The sequence below is a fragment of the Triturus cristatus genome, chromosome 4_1 (genome assembly GCF_964204655.1).
Source record: "Triturus cristatus chromosome 4_1, aTriCri1.1, whole genome shotgun sequence".
In the NCBI taxonomy this organism is placed as follows: domain Eukaryota; kingdom Metazoa; phylum Chordata; class Amphibia; order Caudata; family Salamandridae; genus Triturus; species Triturus cristatus.
The window spans coordinates 265,887,740-265,909,854 of record NC_140585.1 but is presented as its reverse complement, the minus strand read 5'-3'; the positions used below and the strand labels follow the sequence as shown (position 1 = coordinate 265,909,854).

Here is a 22,115-nt window from a genome sequence, read left to right as displayed (position 1 = left end):
GAAAGAAAGGCAAGATTAAAGAATACAACGAAAGGAGGGATGAGCTACAGAGTGGAAGAATAGGAGAAGAAAGCTACATAGAAGAGGAAAGAGGAAGTAAATGGGGAGTGGGACTAAATGGAATACAAGGGTGAAAACTAAAGCGATGTGAAAGAGAAAAATGATAAAAGAAGTAGGTAAAGTGAAAAAAGATTAATGGAAGATGGAAATTAGGAGAGAGTAGAGAAAAGAAGGCACAGATAAAAATAATTGGAACGGAGTGGTGGAAATGAAAGGGAGAGAAGAAAGCAAGGAAAAGAGAAAAATGGCAAAAAAAGAAACAGAGAGGGAGTAACATTAAAAAGAGAAGAAAAAAGGAGAATAAGAAGAAAGAAGGAACAATAAGTGAAAGGTCAGGGAGAGGAGAAATGGGTACTGAAGGGATTGAAAGAAACGAGAAAAGATGGGAAGGCTGGGTAAAAGGGAAAGAGTACTATACAACCAACATGTAAGTAACTTTTAATAATATAAGTTGACTCTGCCATTTTACATGTTTTAACCCCAGTGGAGCTTCAGCATGGCTTGAATGAATTACACCGTTACTTCGACTCGCTCTTCAGGAAGATCAACATTTCTAAGAGTAAGTGAATAGCCTTTAAAGGTAGATACAAACGTTCTTCATGTAACTGGCAATTGGGAGAGAAACAAAGAAGAAAGTGAAATCACACGTTTATCTAGGCAAGGTTTTCTTTCAAGTCCTAAATGATACCCAACACATAAAACAACAATGTGATCAGGCCATAGTACCGATGGAGGGATCACACACTCTCTCCTTAGTCTTGGGGGGAGGCATTCACGCCACTTACTGAAACTTTTAAGACAAAGTCTCACTGACTCTACTCTACACATAAACACTCACTTAGAATGTGTTTACCAAGTGCATACGTAGGAGAACTGGCGGCTAGGATCAGATGGGGATACAGAGCTATTCATGCTGCTCCAGGCTGCTTAAGGGAGCTCATTAAAATAAAACAAAAGACAGCAATTGGTCAAAATTGTAATCTCTTTATTAATTTAAATTCTGCCCAGGCATCATAGTCACAAACACGGGTGCAAAAAAAACAAGCCTTGCAAGCAAATAAATAGCAAAAGGTTTTAAAGCTTTGGCTACCCCCGCTGCCTTACCAACAAAAAGCAAACAATTAAATAATCCAGCGACACACGCTGCCTTGCATCTGCCACAGAAAGCATATACATACCACAAGGTTTTAAAGCTTTACCAACAACACACGCCAAGCCTTGTAAGCAAATAAATAAGTGAAAAAAAAGTTTGAAAGCTATACCTATGACACACGAACAAACCTTGCAGCCTTGCAAAATTCAAGTAAATAAATAGCAAGAGTTTTGAAAACTTTACCAATGACAGAATAACAACAAAGACTAGCTTCCAGAAACACTTTCAGAAATCAAAGAAAAAATAATTCCCAAAAAACAAATCTATAATCAAAAAAGTGTAAGGCTGCAAGTAATTGGGCCATGCTCTGTGGGAGGAAACAACACACAAAAAGGAGGGATATTTGCAAGAGAATGGCCACATGCAAGTAAGCATTTACAAATGACACTCAGAATAATAAATGAAAAGCAATGGGTGGGCTGTAAGCATGCACTGTCTAGGGGAGACCTAAAAAAGTTTTACATTTCCTTTGAACACAGAATGATGCGTAACATACCAGTAATAGCAGAGTCAAGAAATTATCCCAAAAATAAACATATATCATAATATTTTAGGATTTAGTTAAAAACTGTTAAAAATGTAAATGTACAGCAGCAATTGGAAGGAAAAGGTGGTGGCACTAAAAATATACGTGCATCCTCAACAGATGCAACTTTTTTGCCCTAGGAATTAATGGCCGCAGCAGTTTGTTTTCAGGAATTAAAGGTCAGATCCGTAGACCAGAGTTTCCGCTCCCAGTCATGAACCTACGAACTATGATCATGGTTAGGAGAGGGGTGGTTAGAGGCGCTAATCGCTACAGATTGAATAGGAAGACAAGTGTTCACCATAAATATTTTTCCTTGATTTATTTTCAGATATCTGATCACTGATTTTACTCACATTTTACTTGGATGTATGCAATATACCCCTATACTCACTTGAGATGGATCCGCCCTGGGACTGGAAAGGAGAAGGTTATCCTTATTCCACATGGTGGATGTAGTCTTACCATATTTCCCTTGCTGTGAACGTAAATTTAACAATTACAGCCATTTTGAGTTTTTTTTTAGAAACGCCTGTTTATTTGGCATCCTGCTCTCCTTCTCCCTACATGAATCATTGAACTTGTTGAATTGAAGATTTTAGAACTCTTTGCAGTTCTCACAGGAGTCTCGGATTTATTGTGCTGTACTAGTATTGCTATGTAGGTTTCACTGAATTTTTGATCTTGAGGGTATTTGAAACTGTGCATAGTTTGTTGTCTGCATAACTACTGAGAAGTTTCAGAGGTAAAGCAAGATGCTCTTCTAATTAACTGAATTGAATTACAGAGAAGTAACAGTTCCTTATGAAGATTTTGTGAACAGAGTTTCCACACCCTGAATGCCAAAATATTCATACGATATTTATTTATTTATTTATTTATTTATTTATTTATCGTTTTTTATAGCGTAAACATGACCCTTGTGGGTATCAGAGCGCTTTACAGAATTACAGCATGCGGAGCAGTAGAAAACAGTAATATCAGATTCACTGAAATTCACTAACAATCTAATAAAATAGAGTCTTCGTTAATAACAACATATTGCCATAGTTCATGCCATTGAATTTACCAGATAGAGATGAAAAGCAGGGGGGTAAAGTCGGTACTGCGCAGCAGAGTGCGTTAGGTAGCCAGAGATAATTGATCATGTGAGTGACTGGGGAAATATGAGACGTGATCTAGGGAAGACTTCTGTTCATAAGGACTTCTTTGACTGTTTTTTTTAATGAAACGACCGAGGGATTTGTCCTGATTTTAGGAGGGAATGAGTTCCAGATTCTTGGGGCAATCCCAGACAAGGCGCGGTTGTAGGTTTTCTTCTTGTGGAATCTTTGAGGTTTCAGAAGAAAGGTGTTGGAGATTCTGGATGCTCTGGAGCTGCTCGAGAGTTCAAGTTTCTGAGCAAGATACTTAGGGATATTGTGGTGGAGGGCGTTATGCGTTATGCAGGTAATTTTTAGCATATGCTTTTTAATGTGTGAATAAAGAAACAGATCTCACTTAATATTGTTTATTTACAGATTATCATTATACACATTACAAAGGTAAAATTGTGATCATATAATAACTAGAATTATTAGCAGTAATGAGGGATACTGTTCACATCAAGCAAAAAGTGACAGTTGTCCCGCCCCGGAAGTGATGTCACTTCGTTACCAGGACTTCTGGGACCCTGGGGGCCCTCCCCGGCAGTGATGTTACATCCGGGGGGGTCACGTGAACGTGTTGGGTCATATGTGTTGTGACATCACCCTGGTCACGTGCTAGTCACGTGCTCATGGTTCTACCACATGGTTAGGGGTATTCGACAGCCCTCAACGAACCAGAGCCCCTGGAGATCAGGTGACCATGATCTGATGTCGAGGAGTACTCCCCTTTTTTGATGCTTAGAATACATATAAGAAGCCCCTAAGCAGCCTATGCCAATCTCCAGAAAGAGATTATAAAGAAATACAGCCACCTCATCAAAAAGACGCTCTCTGATGGTTTGAACATTGTCGATAGATATTATTGTAGCCTGACACCAGCGGCAATGGAGCAGAAAACACAGCAGAACGACCTTAGAGAGGGTGGTCACAATGTCACTTCTTTTGATGAGGAGCTTTGCCAGCAGTTGGAATTGCTTAGCCTCAAAGATTTGCCACAACTGATATCCGATATTAAGGGCTCCAGCAGCTGCAGTGAAGCCTCGAGTAACGAAGCAAACGCTGAAAACAATATCATCGACATGGAAGATGGTAAAGTATCTATAACAGCTCCTAACTCACTGGTCTAGGAAATATGGGGTTTCTGGAGGAATCCGCTCCAGAGGCTATAGTCGTGCAACAGCGCATGTAAACTCCCAAGGCTGGTTATGCCTTGATGGACCTCAGCGACTCTCAAGATTTCAGAGCTGCCGCCGAGTCCAACGAAAATTATGAGGTTAGTAAAAATCGTTAAAGACACTTACTTAAAATGTATATATGGCTATATTTAAATTTGAACTAATGGTCGGTCTTTCTCTCTTTTTTGAACCGGAGAAAGCATCAGCAAAAACAGCCGCGCTACAGGGGACGCCACCAAAGATTAATGTCATACATTTTCACTGCTTATAATGTTCAAAACAGACTGATAATTGCACAAACTAAAACAAAGAGCCGCACAAGAATTGTGTTTGTAACTATAATACTACAGGTTTTGAGATGGAAGCTCCAGGCGTACCCTACGACGCCATATGACTTGTTAAAGGTTTTGCTGCGATTGTTTTGAATGCATGTGTCAAACGTGACTATTATAACCTCTGTTATGGCCATAAAATTAATGATCCACAGCAGGAGGCTCATACGTATCTATATGACTCATACACTTCAAGAACAATCCATCATATAAATAGTTTGCTAGACCAGCACAAAGTGTGTAAACTGTTGAGGATGGTGTATGCGTTGCCCGAGGAAAAGAAAAATGATATGATTACGGTCTTATCGACCACGCTCAAAAAGATTCGAAGCTCAAAACTCTGTCATATGCAAGGTTTGTGTACATATTTTTTAGAAGGATGGCAGAATTGCTATAGAAAGACGTATGTGCAATATTTATTTTAAAATAGACGACTCTTTTTCCCATGAAAACTGGTTTAAAAAATGACGAGTCCCCCAGTAGTGTGTCATTATTATATTATTTGACGTTACATACTTACTCACTTTTAGGACAAGCATCAGAATGTTGGTGCACAAGATGTTTCTGAGTTACGCCCAGGACACATATGTATTGCCAGATTGTTATATGTGTTGCTTAAATAAAGAAGAACTGAAGTACAACCTGTAACTCTGCGCTATCTTGGTGAGCCACCCATGGCAATGCAGTGTGACAGTCCTACGTGCATAGCCAACTGGTGTATCAATGTGTGGCTACCTACAATGGATAAATGCTGGAGCACGTACAAATGCCATATGAGGGAGTTAATACTATCAGTGACGACCAGCTTACATATCTCTTTGGAGCCTCTGACCAAAGATTATTTTAGAAATAAAGGTTTTGTATTGTACGACATAGAATTGTAAAATCTTTTGAATGTTGTCAGTATCATGAGTGTACAAAGTTATAGGAGGGGTGAGCAGGAAGTCCTATCCAGAGCTGTGAGTTTATATCTATAAACATATCAAAACTTGTGACGCTGAGGCAATTATCCCCCTATTAATGTATGTAGCATGTGTCATATTATGTAAACATAGTGAAAAGTTAGGAACCTGTCTAACAACAACGACAAGACTTGTACCATGAAACTGTAAAGTATGCCCTGTTTATGTGTTGCTAACTTTCTTTTATTTTTAATCAAATGGCATTACACATCGCCATCGTCTAGCATTTCATGGGATACAGGGGCTGATGACAATTCGGGGGACGGCTTAAGGAAGATTTATTATGATACAAGCGGGGAAGGAAGCTTTGGAAGCGCTACAGCTCTATTTAGAAGGGCTCTAGTTGAACATTAACTGGTGAGCAGAGTTTAGGTGAAGACCTAGTTACCTGGATAAGAGGCGTATTCACTCCACAAGCCAGCCAAGAAGCGTTTTAAGAGAAGACCGACCATCGTTAATGCGCAGCTAGATTATCAGTGGCAGGCAGACATAATCAGTCTTCAAGATCCAGCCAAACAAAATAACGGAGCTCAATATAGATTAACAGTAATAGATGTATTCTCCAAGTACGCCTTTGCAAAAGCGCTAAAGCGATAAAAGTGGTACTAGCGTCACCACTGCCTTTAAAGCCATCTTCAGGAAAGTGGGAACCCCTCAAAAACTTCACACAGGTGCGGGAAAATAATTTTTAAACAATTTGTATCAGAAATAATTAAAACAGCACGCTTTTCATCATTTTGTAACGCAAATGGCGATAAAATCTGCTGTTATAGAGCTTTTTAACAGAACTATAAAATCTAAGATGTGAAGATATTTCACGGCCTACAAGACCTAGCGATTTGTGGATGTTCTACATGTATTTATAGATGCTTATAATGCCAGTTATCACAGAACCATCAAAACGTCTTCCATAGAGGTAACATTCCATGATTTCTTAGCGTTGTGGAGAAAGGTGTGCGGAAGCCGTTTTGCTGCCAAGGTAAAGAAGCCTCTTTTAAAAGAAGGTCAGCATGTTAGGATTTCAAAGTTGAAAGTGGCCATTACGAATGGCTACCAGCAGGCCTTTAGCGATTAAATATTTATAGTGGAGAGTGTGAAGCTTAAAGAAGGTACCTACAGGTTAAAGGACTACAGTGGTGAAACGGTGTTGGATGCCTTATACAACAAAGGGTTACAAAAGGTACCAGACAATCCACAACGGGTGTACAGGGTTGAAAAGATTCTGAAACGGAAAGGTAGCGACTTTGTCAAATGGAAGGGGTGGCCTGAGAAATTTAACAGTTGGGTTCTGGCCAGCTCCCTGCAAGGTGTGAGAGTACGGGGGCTCTCTGAAGTCAACAGTATGGAGACAACGTCATTTTATATTACCTTCCCATCCAACGCTTTGAAGGACATGCTGCCTAACAATCAAATTTCTAATTAGACCGTGAAACTGGCTAAACCTGTGGACCTAAAAGGGGACTGGGAGGTAGCCCAAACCGAAATCCAATACCCAAGAACATGGAATACATTTGAAATGCTCCAGGCCAAATTTACTATAAAGCGTATTTAGGACCCCCTGAGCATCCACACTGGCTTTCCTCATGGTTATTACCCCAGCGTCACGGATGTCAAGGCATTCAACAAATCCATGGCCAGCATCGAAACGTATTCAAATATTCAGCTAGCATTAGATAATGTTAGAAAGAAGGTGTTTTATTAAAGTTCCAAATTACGATACAGAGTTTAACTGTACGGGAAAATTAAGAAGAGTTTTAAAGAATAGTACAACATTTAAAAAGCCAGGTAGAGTCGGACCCTGCATGCCCTGATATTACCGGAGGGTATTATATACTCTATGTGCATAGTGACATTGCAGAGGATCGGGATAGTTATTCACCATTGTTAAGATGGGTCCAGATGAAGGGGGAAAATAACGCTTTTATTAATTTTCAATATATAGAACCTGACTATGTAGCAATTTCTAAAACCATTTTGACACTATGTCGGTCATGATCTTTGATGATCAACCTGGGCCGATGTCCTTAAAATACATGAAAGTTATTGTTAAGCTTCATTTAAGACCACAGTGCAACAGCAAATATTAAGAAGTCTTCATGGTGAACATGAAAACATATGGTGGTCCCTCTATGTACAGGGACTATTACAGACACCAGGCCGGATATGGAGGGCCATCATTCTTTCAAGGGGCCCCTGTTATGTATGGGTCGGTACTTGGAGGTTTTTTCCATAGCTTGTTTAGAAGAGCAATGCCTTTCTATGTTACTCTGTAACTGGGTACTTATAGAGCGCGCGGCTACTCCTAAGAGTGTCCCAGCGCTAAGAAAAGAGAACCAGTGACAGAACCGAACAGGCCGCCCCAAGGCCGCTGACCTATTGTGCAAACAGCCAGGTTTTTAAACCACATCTAAAGCTGAGGAGGTCCTGCGCCTGACGCAAGGCTGGAGGCATGTTATTCCAGAGCCGAGAGGCCACCACTTGAAAAGACCGCTCACCCAAACGAGAGCGGTAGAACCTTGGGATCTGCGAGAGTAGCTGATTGGAAGACCTCAGACTTCTAGATGGAACATAGTGCTGGCACCTGTTTCTCAGATATAAGGCCCCAATATTGTGGAAGGCCTTGTAAGCCAGCACCAAGGCCTTGAAATTTACCCTCTTGCGTACTGAAAGCAAATGCAAGGACTTCAGATGAGGAGTCATGTGAGTCCTGAGGTCCACCATAAGTATGGCTCTGGCCGCCGTGTTTTGTACCACCTGGAGGCGGCCAAGAAGATAGTCCGGAAGGCCGACGTAGAGAACGTTTACATAATCAAGACGGGACAGAATCAGTGCTTGTACTACTGTTTTCCTGTGAGAAACTGGAAGTAGCGGGAGGAAGTTTCGCAGCATTTTCAGTAGGCCAAAACATGTGCCAGCCACAGCCTGAACCTGGGATTTCATGGTCATATCCGTGTCCAATTTTACCCCAAGATTCTTGACAGTTGTGGCTGAGGTAGCATGAGGAGACATATTCTGTGGCCACCAATCATGCCACTCTTCCCCCGGATTGTGACCAAAGAAAATAATTTCTGATTTCTCCGAATTGCACAGTAGTTGATTCTGTTTAAACCACTCAAATACTGCTGACAAGCAGGTGTTTATCTTGTTCCCATTGAGGGCCTCATCCTTACCACACGTGAACAACAGTTGTGTATCATCGGCGTAAGAAATGATTTTGGCGCCGTAGTGTTCTGCCAATGGCGCCAAGGGGGCCATAAACACATTGAACAAAGTGGGGCTTAAAATAGAACCCTGTGGAACACCTACATTCAGTGGTGGGATAGGGGCTGCAAAAGGGGAGACCAAACTGTTTGCTGACGATTTTCCAGATAAGATCTGAACCACTGCAGGACCGTGCCCCCAATACCACTTCCTTGGAGTCTACCCAAAAGGAGGTCATGGGGCACAGTATCAAAAGCTGCGGATAGGTCCAACAGTATCAAAAGAAAACTGCCTTCCCTCCTTTATCAAGTGTGGTTTTAATGGAGTCAGAGATTTCCAAAAGGGCTGTTTCAGTACTGAAATTGGCTTGGATGTAATACACAGTTGGTCTCAACAAACAAATCTTATTTACAAATTTCTCCAGGACCTTGGAGAAAAAAGGCAGCAACGAAATTGGCCTGTAGTTGCTGGCTACAGAAGGGTCGGCGGAAGATTAAGAAGAGGCTAGGAAATTGCAAAATACCACGTTAAAGCTGCAGCCTCGCACATTATCCAGGATGTGGTGAGATCTGTGACTTCTGCTGTCGCCGAACGCTAGAACAAACATCCCCAAGAAGGAACGGGACTTGTGTACAGTTCAAGCTAAAGTATTAAAATGAAGCAAAGATCTTCGAGGGATAGAGGTCCGCCGGCTCCTGATTATACAAAATAGGAGGCGCTCTTTAAAAAGCGCTCACAAAAGAAGATCTGTAAGGTGGAAGAGAGCCTTGAAGAACAAGAGAACACCCACTAGCGTAAATATTTTTTAAAACCTGAAACATGACCTTCGTACACTGCGCATTGGGAGAATGCGCCAAATCAGAGTTAGACTTCTTTTCTCTAAAGCTCACTTAGATCAGTATCAAAAACTGTTTTTTCATGGAAGTATTGGCTCTAACCTCTTTGGCGCCGTTGGCGCATATAGAGTTTTTTTTGTCAGGGTCCACAGATGTGTATCTGGATCTTAACAATACTCTGCTGCATTTTGTTTGTAAAATTGTAAAAGCCGATGGTGCTGACATACCGGCTGCTGCTAAAGTGGCAACAATCGCTTATCCCATCACGACCATGTTTAATCAGGTGGACATTACCCTTGGCGATCGACTCACCACGCAAAGTGATAACATGTATGCCTACAAAGCCTACATTGAGAGTATTCTAAATTACAGCCCATCATCCTGGACACACCGCATTCAGCAGGGCTCTTCTACAAGGATACTTATGCACATTTTGACAAGGAACTGAACAGTGACAATAAAGGATTTTTAAAAAAAACAAGCTTTGCCGCCAGCAGTAGAGAGTGTGACCTCCTATGGCATATACATTCAGACCTTTTCTTCCAAGATAAGCTGCTCATCAACGGTATCGATCTTAAGATGAAATTTAAACCCAACAACGATTGGTTCTGCCTCATCAGCGAGGATGCGGAACAACATAAACTAGTCATACTGTTTGCTAGCTTGTTTGGAAAGAGAGTGAAAGTCTGCCCAAACATCAGACTGGCTCATGCCGCAGCTTTACAGCTATCGAACGCCAAGTACGCCATTGAAACAGTAGCTGTGAAGATATTCAGCATCCCAGCCAGAACCATATTATCCCAGATGCAATGTCTATTTTTGGGGCAACTACCGAAGCTTATTATCATAGGTTTTGATAATACAGCTTTTAGTGTCTCTATGCATCAAACCCTTTCAATTTCATACACTGTGCAGCACTGTTGCATTTGGAGGCTGTCATTCCTGCAAAACCATACACACCCAGCATTGGAGACGCTAATTTTATCAGGGAATATGGTTTCGATAACCGGGAATCACTTGCATGACTCGGGAGTCGTCATGTCAAGAGAAGGATATGGGACAGGCTACACGCTGTTCGTTTTCGATCTGACCCCTGACATGGAAGACAGCGACCACTACAGTTTGATCAAAAATGGAAATCTAAAAGCAGAAATACATTTTAGTCAGCCCTTGGATACGAATGTGAACATGGTTGTATTCTCTGTATTCAGCAACGGCATTCAGATCAACCACGCCCGCCAGATTTTGTTTGACTTTCTTTAATATATTGTTAAATGTACACTGTTCACATTTGGGATTTCTTAAGCCACCATAAATGAGCTAAGAAATATTTGTAGGTGTTTTTCCAAGCGACACTCTACCTGGTGAAATAGGGTCCAAAAGACCCTGCACTCTCGTCTTTAACACAGATCCACACTACATGGAAGGAGCTCACAGGGTGGCCCTGTTTTTAGATAAAGACATGGTTACAGAGTTTGACAGCACAGCGGCGTTCCCCGAGCATAGCATCTATACAAACCTATATTCAAGTATGTAAAAAAGCTGCTGCAAGGGTAGAGTATAACAAAATGCAGGTGCAGGATTCTCTTGCAATGACATGCAAGGAGCATTATATATATTTTAGTAAAATGTCTGAGGTTAAGACATTTAGAAATTCTGTAAATCTATATGCGAACAACATTGTTAACAATGATAGTATTGTTATGAAATATGTGAAAGAAAACTTTAGGTCTACATCAAGCACTGTTAAAGCAAAATATGCAGTTTGTCAAAAGTGTAAGGTCATGTAAACCTCTGATGTGTAATGGCGAATGTCTAAAATAAAAGAATAAAAACTTGAATGCAGACTCAGTATCTTTATTCTGATTGAAAGACACACATTTTTTCTTAATGATGACAGAAACACTTTGAATAGTTAAAAGATTTATTTATAAACCAGTTTTTTGTAGTACAAGCATCACACTGATAAACTTGCTAAAGAAATAAACGAAGAAAAACATCAAAATGTTAACTATGGCAAAACTATACACACAAACACAGGCACACATATACATAGGTTCAAAAGTCAGAAGAAACATACGTGAAACTACGTGTTCCTTTTGGACAATGTCTTTCTTTTAGCTTCCAGAGGTAGAGCCTTGGAGCTCCAAGAGAGGGCTAGACGGGGAAAGAAAGGGGATGCTGACATCTTAGGGAGGGGGTTAAAAACAACAGGTGTTGGAGTACTTGGGGGGCTGTAAGATGATTTTTTTCAAACTTTCAGCATTACCAACGATCGTCAAAAGAATGTGAGTTCTACAGAGGTTCGCAGAAATTGTTCCCAACCTCTAGGTGCTTACTGGAGCGATAGTGTTTTGTGGTGCCTAAGACCTTTGACTAGGTCGTACATGTGGGATCCAACAAGCGTTTGATCTTTGGTGAGCAATTCCCCTTCTTCAATGAGGACAGGTCTTTACAAGCTGGAAATTTACTTAATAACATTTGCGTGGCATCTCTGTACCTTTGACATATTTTTTTAAAGTTCTTCTGCAATGATATCTGAGGATGGTGTTTGAGGCGTTGAAGGGGGTGGTGGAGGCTGTTCAGAGTCGGGGGCATATAGTGGCAACCTGTTGTTTTCAGCATTCCCCTGCCTATAATATATTTTTAAGTTTTGAAGAGTGCTGGAGTAAAGACCTGCTTTGTCATAAGGTTTTAAATCAGTACGGTTGAAAATGTCTTTAATCTTAGCATACAGGCACTGCGTTTATTATTCCGAATATCCCAGGCATCGCGTGTAGACGTCCCCAACTGTTCCAGCTGCTGCTGTGGTACCAAGTACATCTTTTGGGCATAATCCATCAGTTCCCGGTTAGGAGGCTGGTAATTAGCAGTATAGCTATCCCCAAGAAAGAACCTATAAAATCTCATGACTGCTTTACCAGTTTCTTCTTAGAAATGAGGGCTTTTCTTACTGAGCTTATTATTCAAAATGCAGAACTGGGGCTCTGATATACGGACATTACCTAGCGGGGTGTTTAGGGCGATTTCTGAAATGGCAGCCACTAAATCATCCAAAGCTGCACACAGGATGGTCTTTCTTTCCTGAGGGCTGGCTGTGACTAGCATTTTTAGGAGGGTCTAGGTTACAGCGTAGGTATTATAAGGTCTAAAGTGTAAATGTTATGGGAGACGCTTTAACAATGTTTTTTAAAGGATTTGGACTTGGTTCTAAGTGTGTAAGTGATGGGAGATCAAGTAGGGAAAATACCAGCACATAGTCTGTAGTTTTCTAGAGTAGTGGGTTTTACCAGTACGTAACCATGGGGTTTTGCGATTGCATCGTTAAAGGCTTCCAAGAAAAACTGGGTGTTTCCGGATACATCTGTTTAGCTATAATGGATATCTTTTGTTTGTCTCAGGGGTTTTCAAATAAAACCAGGTATGAAGCGTTAAGAGCTATAGAACGACTGCTCTTACCCTTATAAAACAAGTTCCACATGATGTAACATATGCTTAGATTGCGATGCTGTGAATATTGAGTAAACGCTTTCTATATCTCAAGGTGATCCCCACCTTCACTCATAAGGTAGTCTACAATCACCATGTTTACAAGGCCTGTAGGTAACAATGCATCGTCGTTGAGGTTATTCAGTATGCCTTCTAAAAATATGATGTGTGGGAACCTGAGGGATAGTTACATATAAAAATCCTGCCAGCACAAATAAAGCCAAAGAATATTGTGCCTCAGACCAATCGTATCCTCAGAATTGAACTGATGCTAAAAAGGGGTCCACCTCTCGACAGCCCCAAGTCTGGATATGAGTCCACGCAGACTTTAGGATGGCCAAGCGGGGGAAGGCAAGGATGGGGACTGCAGTGAGGGAGACCTGTGAACACAAAAGGAAATATTGTAATCTTCTTCCAACAGGATGAGGTAACTATAACAAATCCCTCAAATATTATATATATCCATCCTGTAACTAACCTGTGAGGAAAATAAAGAATGCTTTATTGTGGACAGGGGATGTGAGCAGGTGACCTCAATTCTTTACACCGTATACTGGAAGAATCAAACAGAAGAATACATAAACTCTATCTGTATTAAACACCCCTGTAGTACGTGATGTAGATAACACTAGATTTCTACTTCTACCCTTAGTATCAGTGAAAGATGTCCGGAAACTTCCTTATGAAGGACCACCTACTGCTTACCACCCCTGTTGAAAGGCAAACACAAAATGTAACCAAATAGTGAATCAATGTTCGTAGTCGAAAAGTTAATTGTAATAAGAAAACAAGCAATAAAGTTTTATATCATCGTGGTAATGTCCAGAGTAAATTCTTTATACTAAAAACCAAGATATCACATCCAGAGAAATAAGATATGTGGTAGTATTCAGTTCTTCTATCAGTAAAATAAAGTATACCACATAGGATGTAGCAAACAATAGTTAAGACAGTTAGAAATCACTCTCCATCTGCAACAAAGCCAGATATCAAAATGAGGCAAAAGATACTCCCCTGTATGAGTCACTGCATTGGACTTGCCAACAGGGAAGTAAGAAAGAATGCCCCCAACAGGTTTATGTATTCCTAAATAATGAGCAAAGGTGTATGCAACATCAACAAAGCAACAATATTACCTCACATGAGACCTTAAAAGAAAATTGGCTCGCCAATGCAGGGAAATATGCAGATTTAAAACAAAACTGAAAAGACGCTCCGAGAGAGTTAGAATCGATGCATGCTGGGGCAAGATGTACAAAGAAAATATAACGGTGCCGCAAGACACCCTTGCCCGACCGGGTATACCAAAAGGACTGCCAAGAAACAAAGCCACCAACCGTCAGGAAAACCTCGAATAATCGTCAGCTTCTCCTGCCGGTTCTCCTCCTTTTCCGGGTTGCTGTACGTCACGCATGACAGTGCGTCTGATGTTAGACAGCCATTGCTTTTGGGAAATGTAGTTCCCTAGAGCGCTGGCGCCGGCTCCTTCACCCGGTGCCTGGCAGTGGATGTCGTTCGTGATCCCTCACATATTGTTATGGCCTTGGAATAAAACACTGGGAGAATTTTCTAATAGTTTCTTTATAAAAAAGCTTTTACCGCAATTTCAGGGGCCTGCTAAAATGCAAGAGAACAGGTGCTGCAACCGGGTAACGGGTGCTGTAACCTGATGTCCACTGTCAGGGTTGCAAGACTCTAATCCACCTTCAATAACCGTATGGTTGGGTTTTGTGGTCTTCTGTCAGGACCCCTTTATCAAACACGACACGCAAGGTTTTATACAATGGCTGGGTTGTAATTTCCCACCATTTTTTGGACCGGCCTTGCTAGATTGTTTTATAATAATTGTTTTAATATTTTCACAGCCGCTCGAGGTAGAGTATTCGTTCAACAGATACTTTAGACTGTCAAAATTGATTTTGAAACTGTTGTTTACTTTTAAGGTGGTGCCTTTGAATTTAATACATACTGCGTTGTTAGAAGTTCTGTAAGAATAGGTTTTTGGACCGAATGATGTCAACTTGACAATGTACAATGTACTTGTCAGTATCGTAATACAGACACTGTTGTTGAAGTTTATCCATTACAGTAAAGTTCTAAACGAGCATATATATTGTTTATATTGTTACAAGTTGTGGGGTACTCTTTTGCTTATTTCCAACACAGCGCTGCGGTTTCATCATCGTTACACTCAGAGTTGGACATCTCATAACATGGTGCAAAAAGATATTTAAACAGTTGGTCAGGATCTATGATGATGGTTGTGTTTGACAAGTTTGAATGCTGTGCAAATTTTACCCATAAAGAATTGAGGCACAGCTTGGCTTGCTGTCGTTTAATGGGGTTGACTTTGATAAACTCGGATCTCAAGCATATACCCTCATGAGTAGTGATCATCGATGTATGTTTTTTTAAAGAGTTTTATATTGTGCAAACTCTGAAGGTATCAAAGTGCTTTACATGAGCACCTGGTACGTTACAGACGGACACATTAATTATGGTAGGCATGGAGAGATTCCTTGCCGAGACTCAAACCTAGTTCCCCAGGTAAGAGGTCGACCATTCTAGCCATTAGGCCACATCTTCTCCCCAATTTTAGCTTTGAGGCCTTGTTAATGTATCATTCTAGAAACCCCAATGACTCCCGCATATAACTGAGAATTAAGTTAATATACTCAAAAAAGAGTTGGGTTGTAGTCCTCTCAAAATGTCAAATTTTGTGTATTTTTCCAAGTCAGTATCCTTCTCTAGGGCTGCTTGTACTTCAGTGCTACACTAGGTCCCGGTGAGCACCCTTTGCTTTTCAGTGTGTCTGAACTCGCTATTCTCTTTACTTTCAGCACATGTTCAACACAGGGGGAACATTAGCTTATCATCGACTCTGTACTGTGGTAAGGGGAAGGAAAAGCCTCCGGAATGGGTAGACTTGACATTTAACTAACCCAAAGTATTTGTCTATGGCTTTGAAGTCCCTATATATGATGCTGGGGTGGCCTAAGGAGTATAACATCATCCTGTTCACAAATGGATACAGACTAACCCTGGGCGTAGTACTACGCTTCGCTCACGGAGCATGCGTAGTTTGCACTACTAAGCACTACGCAAAATGCACTTAGCACAGTGCAAAAATTGCGCTATAAAACGTCGCGTAGCAGCAATATCAACAATACCCACAAATGCTTTGATACAGCAATTTTACATGCTAAAAAGCATATAACTAATTCACAAAAGTGACCTGTGAATGCAAATACGAGGCAATGAGAGAGGTGATGATTTTGGGGTCCCCCCTAACCTAGGGGGAGGACCAAGCAGATGCCCTGAACACAAAGAGCATATCATGCTGGTGAACGATTCAGTGGTGGTCCCTATCTCCTAGGACCACCCCAAGCACAGTTATGGGCAAAAATACAATCCCAACCAAAGGCCCTGCAAAGCATTATGGGATGAGATTAGCAGTGGGCAGTGAATATTATAGTGTCCAATATCAAAATATTTCTACCAAGAGCTGCAGTTCAACTAGTCGTTACTAGATGTCCCTCACGAGTCAAATGCTAAAGCATTGAAATTATTACTACATCAAGCTGCAGTTTCACTAGTCGTTACTAGATGTCCCTCACGCGTCAAATGCAAAAGCATTGAAACCCTTTCATGAAGCTTTTGCATTAGGCTTATATTGGATACTATAATATTCACTGCCCACTGCTAATCTCGTCCCATAATGCTTTGCAGGGCCTTTGGTTGGGATTGTATTTTTGCCAATAACTGTGCTTGGGGTGGTCCTAAGAGGATGGGACCACCACTGAATCGTTCAAGAAGATGTGCTTTTTGTTTTCAAGGCATCTGCTTGGTTCTCTCCCTAGGTTAGGGAGGATCCCAAAATCATCACCTCTCTCACTGCTTGCTAATTTATCATTTTCACTTTTGTGAAATGACTATATGCATTTTAGCATATAAAGGCAGAGAGACTTATTTTATCATAACTTGCATTGTGCCAGATGCTGTTTGCAATTATTGCTCAGAGCAGACAAGCACACAGTGCTAACAGCTACGCACTACGCAGTTTGCATAGCTGAGCGTAGTTCAAAGTGTACTTCGCGTAACTACGTGTAGTGCTGCTACGCTAACTATGCCCAGGGTTAATACAGACACGTGAAATCATAGTAATGTATTTTCACACCATCTCCCACGGCCCTGTACAACTGTATAGCATTTGTATGACCCCCAAATAAGGCGTTGTGGGGCTCCAAATGTTCAGGTAACTCATTGCTCTTAATGAAGAAGCAGAGTTCTGCATCTGATGTTAACATATCTAGCCACTCATGCTCCCTGAGGGATCTCAAAACTAAACCACAGTTGCCAACATATTGTGCCTTTAACAGAGTATGCCTGTGCAAGTGTTCAAATGTGGTACCCAATAGCTTGTTAAACTCGTGAGTTTATAGCAGTGGGGCCAACTGTGTTAAAAGCAACCGTTGCATTCAAAGTCCGTTGGCACGCCGTTAATAACAGCGTACCCATCAAACAATTTTATGGCCTTAGACTTCTGGAGAGAATTGGATTTTAGTTTTCTGACAACCTGGTGCATGTCTTTCACATATGACCCTACTACAACTATTTGGGATAAAAACCCATATTCCGGGGCATTATCTGTGACAGTAGGGATGGGGTATATATTACCCTCAATCTCCCCGAGCACCACTCTCTGGCTACCCCCACTAACACTGTGCTAAAGGTCTGGAATTGGGGGGATCAAAAAAGCGGTTCCCAATCCGAACGCCCAGCAGAGTATCCGCCTGCTGCCTCTGAGGACGCCTCGTCGCTATACACTGTTTCAAAGCTCTGATTATGACATTTTAGCAAATAAAGACAGAGATACTTATTTTATCATAACTTGCATTGTGCCAGATGCTGTTTGCAATTATTGCTCAGTGCAGACAAGCACACAGTGCTAACAGCTACACACTACGCAGTTTGCGTAGCTGAGCGTAGTTCAAAGTGTACTTCGCGTAACTATGTGTAGTGCTGCTACGCAAACTACGCCCAGGGTTAATACAGACACGTGAAATCATAGTAATGTATTTTCACACCATCTCCCACGGCACTATACAACTGTATAGCATTTGTATGACCCCCAAATAAGGCGTTGTGGGGCTCCAAATGTTCGGGTAACTCATTGCTCTTAATGAAGGAGCAGAGTTCTGCATCTGATGTTAACATATCTAGCCACTCATGCTCCCTGAGGGATCTCAAAACTAAACCACAGTTTTCAACATATTGTGACTTTAACAGAGTATGCCTGTGCAAGTGTTCAAATTTGGTACCCAATAGCTTGTTAAACTCATGGGTTTATACCAGTGGGGCCAACTGTGTTAAAAGCAACTGTTGCATTAAAAGTCCGTTGGCACGCCGTTAATAACAGCGTACCCATCCAACAGTTTTATGGCCTTAGAGTTCTGGAGAGAATTGGATTTTAGTTTTCTGACAACCTGGTGCATGTCTTTCACATATGACCCTACTACAGCTATTTGGGATAAAAACCCATATTCCGAGGCATTATCTGTGACAGTTGGGATGGGGTATATATCACCCTGAATCTCCCCGAGCACCATTCTCTGGCTACCCCACTAACACTGTGCTGAAGGTCTGGAATTGGGGGGATCAAAAAAGCAGTTCCCAATCCGAACGCCCAGCAGAGTATCCGCCAGCTGCCCCTGAGGACGCCTCGTCGCTATACACTGTTTCAAAGCTCTGATTATGACATCCGCTCCATCCTGTACTGCTGTCAGGGTATGTTTAGGCGGGTGATGGAGGTTTTACACTTGATGCGGGGCTGGTGAGATCGTACACGCCTGGAGGTGTAATCAGTGACATAGGATACAGTGAATTTAAATGTTGGTCATAATAGCTCTGTGCAGTAGAGGTTTTGGAAGCACTGGACCTGGGAACAGGTGACTGCTGCCCCTCAGGGTCTACATTAGATGGAACACTGTGAGCAGCTGCAGCGCCGGCTGGTGTTTCAGATCTCTATGGCACTCCTGTCAGGCCCTTGAGAAACCCTGTACCTACTTAAGATGTGTCCATTTGGGAATGATGGTTTTCAAACCCTTCATCAACTAGGGTTTGTGAGGTTTTTATATGCGCTTGTGGCTCACCAGTTAGCCCCCTGAGAAGCCCTATACATGCAGAATGCGGGTCCTGGTCCATATGAATGATTTCAACCCCTTTGTCTAGTAGATTTTTATAGGGGTGTCTGCTTTTGGATGATGGTTTTCAAGCCCCTCGTCCCAAAGGCTATGTGAGATATTTATAGTCGGTTTTGGGGATCCTCTGGGTAGCTCATTAACATTCACCCTCTCAGATGGTGAACATTAACCTTCATGAAGATTAACAGGACATGGTTGGGCAATAATTGTGTTTTTTAAGGATAGATCTGAAAGGACGGTTTGAAGGTCCATAACCGTGGGTTTCTTCTTCAGCTTTAAGGAAAGGTGACTCAATTTTAGTTTGTTTAGCGTGAGATCTACATACTGGTTTTTACATGACCCTGGCTGTTGTGTGTCTGCGGCTGGAAGTGTGCACCTTTTGAGATCTACACTTCTAGCTAAAAGTGTGTGATGTCCTTTATCAACGTCGAAGTATGCTTAACCTTTCACTGAACTTTGGCACCATTTGTTTGTGTTGGCTCTATGATGGAAACAAAAAAAATACACAGTAGTAAAAAAAAAAAAGCCTGATCGGCTCTTTACAACCTTATGATTGTAACCGCCTGTCGAACTATTTCTTTACATTTTTTATAGCCCTTACTGCTGGATGAACACGATACTTGAAATAAAAAAAAATATTGGGTTCTTTGGCAATACATTTTATAAAACACACCTGCTTTGCTCCTTTGTGGAACCCCTTTTTTTGTAGCCCGTCCATCTATAGGGCCCAACAACTTCTTTTTTTTCAACGAGGTCTTTTGAGGCTCCGGCCACCTCTTTTGCTCGGGGGTCTACCTTTTGCTGAGATTTGGCATAATTGTGTGCTTGCAGTGGAACTGTGAAGAAAAAGAATCACAGTCACATTTCCAATATAATAACCTGATCTAGCACACTCTCTGAGGACACAGTGGAATCTTGGGGGGTTTTGGACTGTACGGGCTAATCATTAAACAAGCTGTATACAACAAGGCCATCCCTTCATTCACCTGTAATAGCAAGATTATGCTGGACGCTGTCTGATGCCCCTTAAGACTCTTTAAGATTTGTTTGAGCTCTTCAACAGCTAGCTGCACTTCCGCCTCATAACCTGTAAAAACATGCACACAAGAATACATTTATTTTTAAAAAGTCTGCGCAGTTGAGACAATAAGGTTAGCAAAGGTCTCAGAACTATAGCTCTCTAAATATCTGTACCTTGCTGAAATTCAACCGTTTCCTCTTGGATCCATGTAAATTCTGGGAGATCCTGTGTGCAGAGCAGACAGATTTGGGTTTAAAACAGCTCTAAGAAACAACACCTGTCCAGGATGATTGAGTCATTTAAAACAAATTCTAGACATGTTGTTCACAAAATAATAAAACAATTTACAGTTGCTGGAACTGGCATTCTTAACTAGCTGCATAGCCAGAAGGGCTAATTAATGCAGGAGTTTTGAACTGGCGCTAAACAGGTCCGGCTTTTAAGCCCAGGGGCTCCGCTGGATCTTTTATCTCCTCACAGAATTGTGCAAAGCATATTCAACATCAACACATCCCTGTTTAGCACTGTATGAATATACATTTTTTTAAATCCAATTTGCACTATTACACAGAACATTAAACATTTACAATTAAATATTCAAGAGCTAGAGCCTTCTACCCAAAAAATAAACCAACACAACCCTTTTGCTTTTTAAAAAATCCTTACAGTTGCCTGTGTTGGGGATGGTGTATACATGGCTCTGTTTCTAAACCACAGTCGCTCCAACCCTTGGAAATAGCTCAACTCTCACTATACGACCTGCTGCCCCCTCCCTCTCTGCCATGCCCTCTGTCACGCTGAATCATTTCACCCCCCACAGTCCTTCCTGCCCGATTAGGGTCTGTCGATTAGGGCTTTGAAAATACATTCTAAAGCCTGCTGCTGACCTTTAACCCCTGGCAAACCCATGGTTTAAACAACAGATTTCATTTTCACATTTACAGGTCTCCACGGGGCCTGGAAGCTAAGAAACACAATGAAACAAACAACATGGTCCAGCGACCGTGCGCGAAACAAGTCACAACAAAGGCCTTGAGACATCTCAGGAAAGAAATAGAGTTCCAACTGGCAACCATGTTTTATAAACAAACACACACACTCTCTCCCTTTTATATATCTTTTAAAGTTGCTCGAACTGGAATTCTTAGCAAACTATGCCCCAATGGTAATTAATTAATGCTGGGGCTTAGAACCTTCGCCCCAATGGTAATTAATTAATGCTGGGGCTTTGAACCTTCGCCCCAATGGTAATTTATTAATGCTGGGGCTTTGAACCTTCGCCCCAGTGGTAATTAATTAATGCTGGGGCTTTGAAACTTCGCTAAACAGTTCACACGTCTAAACCCATCGGCTGCTTTAGCTTTTTAAACCCCCTTACAGAATTGCACAAAGCATATTTAAAATCAACACACATTTTACCTCACAACATTTTTACTGTTACACAGAACATCAAACAATTACAAGTCAATATTCAACAGCGTTATATCTTTAAACCCCTTAAAGAATTGCACAAAGCATATTCAAAATCAATACATATTTTACCTCAGAACAATTTGTGCTATTACACAGACCATTAAACATTCAAGAGCTAGAGTCTTCTGCACAAAAAATAAAATAGCACATCCCTTTCGTTTTTGAAATCTTTACAGTTTCAGCTGTTTGGAGATGGTCTATACAGGTTGCTGTTTCGCGACCACATTGGCTCCAACACTTGGAATTAACGCAGTTATGCCCATAGAGTCAGCTCTCCCTCAAGCCCCAACCTTCAGCCTCCCTGTGCCTATCCTGTTCACCGCCATGCTGAGGCCTTTGTCACAACCAATGCCTCAGGCCGTGGTCTGTCGCAGCCTGCATTGCAGCCCAGTTCAGAGCCTGTTGCTGACCTTTAACCCCTGGCAAACCATGTATTAAACAGCAGATTTTATTTTATACATTTTTTAATCGCAGATTTCCATGCGGCCTGCGGCCTCCTAAGCAAATGCTGATGATATGAAATCAACGGGGTTTGC

General features: G+C 41.5%; 1 protein-coding gene across 4 annotated transcripts in view; it reads right to left on the bottom strand.

Moving 5' to 3' along the window:
- Positions 1 to 22,115, bottom strand: part of LOC146854239 (uncharacterized) — a 107,844-nt gene that overhangs the window by 49,968 nt on the left and 35,761 nt on the right. For 2 of the 4 annotated variants that reach the window (XM_085650529.1, XM_085650530.1), the window contains 3 exons: positions 20,280 to 20,331; positions 20,072 to 20,172; positions 19,759 to 19,921 (listed from right to left, as the gene is read on the bottom strand). The exons of the other annotated variants lie outside the window; for them this stretch is intronic. In XM_085650529.1, the coding sequence (XP_085506655.1) occupies positions 19,759 to 19,803 (45 nt within the window). In that variant the 5' untranslated portion in view covers positions 19,804 to 19,921; positions 20,072 to 20,172; positions 20,280 to 20,331. The remainder of the gene's footprint in view (positions 1 to 19,758; positions 19,922 to 20,071; positions 20,173 to 20,279; positions 20,332 to 22,115) is intronic. 4 annotated transcript variants of the gene reach the window in all.